Consider the following 10,254-nt stretch of genomic DNA (forward strand, 5'->3'; position numbering starts at 1 on the left):
AGGATGGCTTTTATTTATAGGGATTATCTCTTCTTCATAGCACGTTAAAATATTACGTTTAATTTTACTCTAAGATCACAAACAACTTTGGAAGCAATTGAAAAGCAGTCTTTCTCCGAGGATGGATATCCAAGTGGCAGAAAGTCAGTCTGAAAAATATATTGCAATTTACGCGAAACAAAGTCGGATTAAGCAACTGTATTAGAGAAACTAAAGTATTTTATATTATCTCATATTCCTAAGTATGTATTCATTTGGTAGCGCCTACAAACTTGACACCCCCTTACGGTTTAGATGAGTAACTTCTAACTGAGACAACATACCTTTTTCTTTTTTCGTATCCGGTTAACGCATTTGCTGCTGATCGACCACACACTGCAGAATGGCTCCCAGAAAGGCTAAAGTTCAGAAGGAGGAAGTGCAGGTCTCGCTGGGACCCCAGGTGCGCGACGGTGAGATCGTCTTCGGAGTGGCCCACATCTATGCCAGCTTCAACGACACATTTGTGTACGTTACGGACTTGTCCGGCCGCGAAACCATTGCCCGCGTCACCGGCGGCATGAAGGTCAAGGCTGATCGCGACGAGGCGTCTCCCTACGCCGCTATGTTGGCTGCTCAGGACGTTGCTGAGAAGTGCAAGTTACTTGGGATCACTGCCCTGAACATCAAGCGGCGCGCTACTGGTGGCAACAAGACCAAGACCCCCGGACCCGGTGCCCAGCCCGCTCTGCGCGCTTTGGCCCGCTCGTCGATGAAGATCGGCCGCATTGAGGATGTCACTCCAATTCCATGCGATTCCACCCGCAGGAAGGGCGGTCGTCGTAGTCGCCGTCTGTAAACGTCTGTAAACGTTCCTCATTGCATTGGCTCTGGTCTTATATGCACTCGCATGTACGCGATTCAATAGAAGCAAGGTGCTACGTTATTTTTTTTATATAACTATGAATACATCTGATAATGTAGAAGAAATACCTATTTACATTAATTATTTTGTATATATATGTATGTTTTATTTTATCTTAGCGCGCTTTTATGGGGTTTTAAAATAACGGGCAATATCTCATGCATTGAATGTTGTTATTATTAGTTTTTAGTGACGTGGTAAACAAATCTGGTCAAAAAGATATTTTGGTTCTCCTGTACTGGTCATATTGTGCTGACTGATCTAGTTGTCTAAAAAAGATCAAATTTTTTTTATTGGCTGTAACCTGTAACCTGTAGCCCTGTAACATGATTTTTTTTGGTAGACTTAATTTATATTTAGCTATATTTATTATATATTGTTTTATTATTATTATATTGTTATATTTATATTTATTATTATATTGTTGGAGTGCTACTCCATAGAAAAGACTAGGTGTCAAATAAGGTTTTGCAATAAGTAGTATACTTTTTTGTGGAAAGACACTCTGTTTTTTCAATCTTAAGTTCTTTCTGCTTATTTAGTAATATTGTTTTTAATTAATATGGGTTCAAGGTTTGCAGTATTAATTGACTTATTTAATATGTTCACTTGGCAGGATTGAGGCATAGACCATTGCTGCCATCCCTATATGTACATGCATATGCAATTTTCCCTGCTTCTTTAATCGATTTGATAGAGTTATGTTAGCTCTATTTTTAGTACAAAAGATATAGATGGGGCTCATCCAATTTTTAGTTTTTAAAATAATAGAAAAGTTACAAAAATAGAAGTCGACATAGGCTTAATCTAGTAAAATGGAAAATACGATTTATGTAGGTTGCTATCGAGTATTTACACAATAAATTATCTCTACTAGTGTTTTTTTAAATTTAATTCAATTGAATACCGGAACGTACGGGTCGCGAACTTATGGCCATCTAAGTTGATCTTCCTTATAATATCTATATTTTACTCGGACCACAGGAGGATATGTAAAAGAATCTTGTCCAATTAACAAAACGGTCGCATTCAAAACATGTTTAACTTTAATATTTGTATGCTCCGATTGGCGAAAGAATACGTTATGGCAATAAACAGTTCAAACTTGACCCAGATACAACTATGGTGTTAATGGTCCATTTAGATGGAAAATGACAACAGTACTCGAACGACACCCGCTTTGTTTTGGATCCGGGCTACTGCAAACTTGCTGTCTTGGCTCGCTAAACTTGACTCGTACTAAAGTTGCCTTTCGCTTTGCAAAAACGACTCTTTTATTGCAATAAGAGAGGAAAAACGCTCTTTGAAACCGCTTGGCCACTGGTCAAATTACTCGTAAATATCTTGCGCATGCTCATTCTCCAGCTCCCCCACAAAGAAGTGGTCAGAAATTGAAAATGAAAACACAATCGACTGCATTTGCATCTGTCTGGAGGGGAATTCTGTTTAAACTTTCAGGGAGCTCCTACCCCTCACCTCGCACCATCATATAATGAATAAGGTCTACGTTTTGCACTTGGATTCAAATTGACTATACTTGCCCTTGACCTTTGAAAAATACATACCATACTGCCATTTTAAAGATATTAGTCAATAATTTAAAAAATTCATTTGCAATGTCTTGCGCTCAATACTTTCTGTTAGCGCGCGATGATTTTGATTGACGAACCGTATTGCATATCCAACAGATAAAATGTGAATGAAAGCTGGTTCTCTCTGATCGACATGGAAACAGATTTCTCTCCGTCCTGGGAGCGCCGGATTTAACCTTCCAACTAATCCTGACTGAGGGTAGACGACAGACAGACATACGAACAGATAGACAGATAGACTCAGATCATCGTACCGACCAAAATATTTGTACAATACATGCATTTATAATTTATGGCTTGTAGATTATTTTTTCAGGTCGCTAAATAGCTACATACATGCTTAACAATAGAAACAAATTTTAGCTAAAAAGAATAAAAGGCTCTATAGATTTTTAACACATTTTTAAAAGTTTCAATGGTCAGCAGCTATTCGCATTACTGATTGTTCTTATTCGATTCCCTTCCACAAAAATTCACGAAACGAATCTCTTATTGGCACTATCGACTGTCGCCCCATGAGAAAAAAGTTGGTCAACTGTCGACAAGGGTTGTGTCTGGTCAAGCGGCCGTCATCGACGGTGGTCAGTAGATTTTAAAGTTTTATTGTCTTTTTGCACCCAAGAAAAGGTTTTAAATTGGTGAGAAAATTTTCTGGAAAGACTGGTTTTTCAATATATGAGAAATGATTCTTGAAAATGTATCCACAAACGGGCTGTTTTACCCTTTCTTTTTCATCCGTTTGATCATCCCCTCCCCTCCTCCTCTTCACCCTCCAAAGAAAAGATGCACCCCACCCCTAAGACCACGAGAAGCAAAAAGGAACATTCCATGGAGCGCGAAAAACTCAAATTTAGCTGGAGCCTAAATGGTGGAAAGACGCGGGGTCCTGCGCGAAATAGGTAAGGCATGAAAGATGCGAAGCCAATAGGCACATCGCGTCCTGTTACGCATCGCCGTTGTGATGGCTCACCATTGGTGAACATTATTTTCTGCGATTTTCTTAGCTCTTTTTCTCAAGGCAAGAAGCACATAAGGTATATGGAAACGAACCTGGGAGCTGGGTGCACCACTTCCATTCCCATTCCTATGAATGCAGATGCATATTTGAAAGTTGGTTCATATGCACAGATGGATATGAATCTATTATATTAAACTCAGAAAGTGTTTTTCAGCATCTGCAAAACTTAAGTTAAGTACAATTAAGCACCTACCTCCACATTTAAGTACTAGACAGAACGTTTTCCCTATGTGAGCTATGTCAAGATATTAAAAGCGAGAGCCCTAGCTGCAGCGAGAGTGTTACAAAAGTACTAGCAAACGAAGGTAGCCAGTAAATGAGATTCGAGTTATATAATATTTTATATATTGTTTATGAATCAGAACTACTTGTGTTGTTATCTATAGTTAAATTTAGCCGCTTGTGTTTCCAGATTGAGGAATGGAAAAGCGAGTTCATGAGGACAAATTATTATTTTGTTCCGGACAAATCTGACTCTGACCGTTTTGAACAACCTTACTGGGACCCAATAGTCATTTACATTAAAAACATTGTTATTTTCTGGGAGAAACCCACATACAACATTTTGCTGTACGGTGACGTTAAATATCGATTTACGATAAAAAAAGATTCATCTTAGGAAAAAACTGAAATTAAAACACCTGAATATCTCCGTGTCATGATTCTACCATATTCAATGTGGATTTTTAGCTTAGTTCAACTTTTATTGATGCATTGCCATTGTGAAAACCGGTGAATTCCGTGAAGATGTCCCACATCAATAGCAAAGTCTTTTGAGCCATGTCTGTCTGTCCGTCCGTCCGTCTGTCCGTCCCCTTCAGCGCCTAGTGCTAAAAGACTATAAGAGCTAGAGCAACGATGTTTGGGATCCAGACTTCTGTGATATGTCACTGCTACAAGTATATTTCAAAACTTTGCCCCGCCCACTTCCGCCCCCAAAGAACAAAAATCTGTGGCATCCACAATATTGAAGATACGTGAAAACTAAAAATGCACAATCAGAGTATAAAGATTCTACCAGATTCCGAATCTGGATCAGATCGGATAATTTATATAGCCAAAAGGAACAAATCAATTTTCAGTGGCTACGCAGCTACGTATTCTGTTTCTCCCGCATGCACTCTTTGTTGCTTAATATAGCCATACTGACTATGTATCGGGTATAATCGTAGAATCGCGGTCGCAGCAGCAACTCACAACGTTCCCCCTCGTTAGGTATTAGTATGACTATCAATAAGATTTTCTATGATCACTCCGTGTGTAATTTAAAATCGATTAAAAACAGGCACGTGTCGATTGGAGTAAGAAAACTATTATCCTGATGCCTCAAAAACAGAGCCTATATAGTTTACGGATCATGGATATATAAATTATTGCCCGATACATAACATATCGATGGTATGATTGTTTTAAAGCGCGCCAAATGCAACAAAAGTTTTCGCAATGAACCGTTTCACATTAACTGGTCGCCGCTTAATTGTTCGAAATCTGGTCGATAACAACAGGTCATCTGGCAACTTTTTCGATAGAGAAAAGTTGTAAGATCATTCTGAGTAATCAATAACTGCAGACATTTCCTTACATCCAATCGTTTTATGCGCATTAACAGCTTAATTCAACAAAAATAGAGTGGTAAAAGATTTTGGACGCCAAAAAAGGCTGATCCAGTCATGTTTTAGAGAATGCCAAAGTGCTTCGAAAATATGTTAAAACGTTTCGAAATGGGTATTCATATTCTTGGAGAATATTTTTAAAACCAATAAAAAAATTGTCAATCATTAAAGTTCGTTCTTTCATAGTTCTTTATTCATTCGACGATGAACATGGCTATATAGTAGACTTCCAGTTGATTATGATCAACTTTATGAGAGATCAGACAATCTTTCTGTGGATCTAAAATTTCTTCCTATTGACATGCGGAGCGGGTGGTGGTTCAACCACTAGAGTGGGTGGCCATTTTGCGTAGCCATTGTTGAGTTCAGATCCTCATGTTCGATGTGAAAGGGTAGATTTTTAGGTTTGCCTTAGTATAGTTCTTTTATAAGTCATACAGTTGATGTTGCTACTATCACAAAAAACTCACTTACTTACTCACTACTTACAAAAGGAAGTGGTTGCGCCGGTTACCATCAATAACCGAGTCTATATCGAAACATCTGCAATGCAAATTATTATACATTTATTTACATATGTACATCTATTCAGGATGTGAATTTAAACCTCCCATACCTCTAAAATAAAATTGGTTTGTTTCATTGGACGAATTAACCACTAAAGTTACTCCGTTACAAGAATATCGTAAGAAGCTTGCTTTAATCATATAAGTAATCTTGTTGTGTTCGTTTTTTTATTATTCAATTCACTTTGAGCCCACACATTTTCACCCCAGTTGAACACCCAGTACAGTTGTGCCAAAAAAGCTAATATGGTTTGCCTTCACTTCCACTGTTTTCGGTCCAAGGCCCATGCTCATGTCTTAAAAATATTTATACATTTTCTTGTCGCTCTCCTTAGGAATACATATGCATAACCACAACTCGCGAGATTTTCCTCATTATATTGTCCTAGCACATATTGAATGCGTGAACATGTAGGTATGTTTATGTATATACATATATATTATGTATGCATGGGTGTGTGTATTCAATTCACCCCCCAAACGCAAAGGACTCGCAACCCAGGCAGCGCAATTTGATTGGTTGTTAGAACTCGCGTTCGCCCCATCCGTACGGAGGATGTTATAGGAAGGAAAAGGACGGGCCATGAGAAAGAAAAGGGGGAAGGAATGACTTAGCGAAGAGGCGGTTTCCTCAAGACCCCAAGACGCAAGAAATGCTTCGCGCTCGGTATACACACACACTTTTAACCCGATTGAACGTAAAAATCACACCCATACTATCATACGTATGTATATATTTATTTACATTTTTACATACTCGAATAAACCAAGTTGGGCGGTCGGCAAGGGCAAGTGAAGTGTAGGAAATGATTCCAAGGAGTGTTCCGTTAATAATTATGCCGGGAGAACAGAAAATTTCATATTTTTTATGTAAACTTTTTGTATTTTATATTTTTTACGTTCATAATGTTGTGGCTATCAAATGGCTAAGCTTTAAATTTACTACATTATATATGTGGGGAAAGTGGATGTGTGTAACGCCCAGAAGGAAGCGTAGATGTATTCTTGATCAGCATCGAAAGATTGAGCAATGTCTGTCTGTCTAGTTCTCAGAGACTATAAGAACTAAAGCAACGATATTTTGTATCTAAACTCCTGTGATATTTCACAACAGTGAACACTTGTTACAATGAGTGTATTTTGAAAACTTCTCCCCGCCCCATAAAAGACGAAAATCTGTGTTACCCACATTTTTTTAGTCAGGAGAAAATCAAAACCACAGAGTAATAGAGAATGCGCATATCTTCTAGACAGCTGAATCTGGATCCCAGCGGATTATTATTAAGCAAGAAGGCGCCAATCTATTTGAAGTGGCTACGCAGACCCAGCCCCGCGCCTACTCATTTTCTCTCTCTCTCTCTCACACAGACACATGGCAATATCGACTAGGATATTAAAAATCTATAACAAAACACAAAACTATTAACTCTCTATTGTATAAAATAGTTTTGGGTCGTCCTCTCTTTCTCCATGGCCCGATATATTTTCACAGATAAAAATGTATCTCATATACACAAATGTATCTCACAGATAAAAATGTATCTTACAGATGTATCTTATAGATACAATGCTTGAAAAATTGCGGTCCATCGAGCCTATTTTTTTTAGTTAATTAAGTAAGTGAGATGGGTTGGAACACGAGCAATGCGAGTGCTTAGGGTGCTGGTCCCCTAGTATCTTTATAATCTTTTAGTATCTGGTATAAACGAAACCATAATCTGTTAAAGAGTCACAAATTTTGAATACACTTGTAACAGTGAGATCTAACAGCATACAAAATTTGGTTGCTCTAGCTCTTATAGTCTTTGAGCACTAGGCGCTGATAGGGACGGACAGACAGACATGGCTCAATCGACTCGGCTATTGATGCTGATCAAGAATATATATACTTTATGGGGTCGGAAACGATTCCTTCTGGACGTTACACACATCCACATCTGTCCGTCCCTATTAGCGCCTAGTGCTCAAAGACTATAAGAGCTAGAGCAACGATGTTTTGGATCCAGACTTCTGTGATATGTCACTGCTACAAGAATATTTCAAAACTTTGCCCCGCCCACTTCCGCCCCCACAAAGGGCGAAAATCTGTGGCATCCACAATATTGCAGATTCGAGAAAACTAAAAACTCAGAATCATTAATAACGACCATATCTATCAGATTCCTGAATTTGGATCAGATCAGATCATTTTTATAGCCAAAAGGAACAAATGAATTTTCAGTGGCTACGCAGCGCCCGACGTCACGCTCAGATTGATTTTCTGTCTCTCTCGCACGCACTCTTTGTCGTGTCGTTTAATATTAGCGGCGTCTGCCGGAGGAGAGCCATACTGACTTAGTATCGGGTATAACTGTAGAGTTGCGGTGTCCGCAGCAACTCTGAACGTTCTCCCTCGTTGATTTTAGATCCGTAGTAGTCAGTTCGGCCGTTTCGCCCACTGTGCAACGTTCCGATAACCAAATCGGGCTGCGTCAGCTGTTGGCAATTGCAGCATTTCAGCATCAAGATCACTTCAAGAAAAACTCAATTGATATAGTTCTGTGTAACTAAGAATACGCTCAGAGAAAAATTATTCTGCATTTTCATTTTGAATTGGCGGGCTGGTCCGCAAGGAATGACGATAAATGATACGGTGATTACGCTAAAAGTGTAACCAGCTCTTCTTCTTTTAATTTAAATGTAAAATGTACATAATATAATTGATAACTGACAAAAGCTCGCCGCCACATGTAAATTATGGGTTTGTCACTCAACAAAAGCTGAAATGTGTGAAAAACTAAGGTTCAGCTTCTGCCCAATAGAGTATGCTGTAAAATCCTTTACAGTAAGGATTCGGAATGTAATAGCAAATCTAACGATTTTTCTTGAATATTTTGAATTTGAATACTTATGAGACTCTAATAAAAGGAAATCCTGTTAATTATATGTATCTATTATATAAAAAAATGTTTTGCGTCATCGTTGGGCATTATTCAGCAACTCTGCCTTAATAAATATTGATATTATATTTATGTATAAAAATGTTATTTAATGTAATTTTGAATATATGTATAATAATAATATTTTGCTAGCATCTGCTCTGAGAATATTTAACTCATTATGAGGTCATCGCACATTCAATTTTGGGCTGATTTTTTGTTGCATAAATGAGATGTAGCAAACGTTCGGAAGTTCCTTGAAAGACAGACAACGTCAGCCTTTACTAAATTCGTCTTGAGCAAGACGCTCTCTCGTTCTACACGTGCAGCTGAGATTTTGAGTCTGCTTGTTTGTATTAGTTTACTTTTTACGATAGAATTGCCCACAATACAAAAAAAGTAATATTTTATATATCCCTAATATGCTAATTTTGCTAAACATAATTTTAATTAATTAATGTTGCTTCTGTAGGGTATTCGTGCGTCGTGTCAATCGCAATTGTCTCGTTTGTCCAAGGGAACATTGACCAAACGGTACCAGACTACTCATTGAATAATTGGAAGGGGTTTAGTTAAGGGAAATATGGAGCCTCTGATTGGGATAGAACTACAAACAGCTACAAGTAAAGACGCGCAGATAATGGGCAAAATTACAAAGTTATAACTGCGAAGACGAACCTAAAGCACTAATTTATTGTAACTGATATCATGGACGACATCATAATATAAGTTTATTTTATCACCCGTTACGGTTTTATACTGGACTTGAAGGATAGAGTCTTCAGTCCCTTATATTTGAAAACGGTACAGGAAAACATCGACGCTGTAGTTCAGACCAAAACTATACCCAAGTCCCGGGCTGTTTAGCTGCCTCAGGATTTCAGGAAGAAAGATGCCCGCCTAGTCTAAAAGGCAGAAGAATCGTCTGCCACGCACACGCTCAGTGGAACGAACAACGCACAGTGGAACATTCGGCCGTTTAAGCTTGCTAATTTAATGACTTCTGCACGAGTTAAGATTTCGTCATGTTCTTCAAATAAAAGAAAAATCCTTTAAAATTAAGCCTACCCAAGAACACGATTTTACGATGTCTAAATGCTTCACAATATTGTGTCAATGTTGAACTTGAATCCGGTGCATTTTTTTTATTTTTTTGGATCAATAAAGAACGTTTAATAGTCAATTTCTCTATACAAATATCTCTATACATATCTGTATACCTTATTTTTAATCTAATTTTTAAAAAAAGTCCAAACAAACATGTCAATTACAAAACTTTGCCTAATTATATATTTTTGTAAAATAATCATGCAAATTGGAAAAAAAAATGTAATAAATTTAATGTTTCTGAAAAAAAAATGATTTGCCGATTTATTTTGGTATTGTATCTCACATGTTTAATATGTGAAATACATGGATGTATTAGTATATGGAACTCGTTTTTTGACCATCTCGACTTTGCAGGAGCTTTTTCTCTTGAAGGAAATTCCCTCTTTATATATATACTCTGTAAGAGAGTGTGTATACAGAACTGGAAATAAAATGTCCATAAGGGCAATTTTCCGTTGCACCCCTTAAATTTCCAGTAAGGGGAAAGAGAGAAATTCCTTTTTCACGAACCAATGAACCACGAGCCAATCTCT

The 10,254-nt window shown here is 37.8% G+C and overlaps 1 protein-coding gene across 1 annotated transcript; it reads left to right on the forward strand.

Annotated features, from left to right (window-relative positions):
- The first annotated feature begins 318 nt into the window (after positions 1-318).
- Positions 319-913, forward strand: LOC6899893 (40S ribosomal protein S14a-like). The gene has a single exon (XM_002132160.3). It carries the CDS (start codon positions 383-385, stop codon positions 836-838), a length of 456 nt encoding a protein of 151 aa, XP_002132196.1. The 5' UTR covers positions 319-382; the 3' UTR covers positions 839-913.
- Positions 914-10,254: the final 9,341 nt, after the last annotated feature.

Source organism: Drosophila pseudoobscura, chromosome 5, assembly GCF_009870125.1.
Source record: "Drosophila pseudoobscura strain MV-25-SWS-2005 chromosome 5, UCI_Dpse_MV25, whole genome shotgun sequence".
NCBI lineage: Eukaryota > Metazoa > Arthropoda > Insecta > Diptera > Drosophilidae > Drosophila > Drosophila pseudoobscura.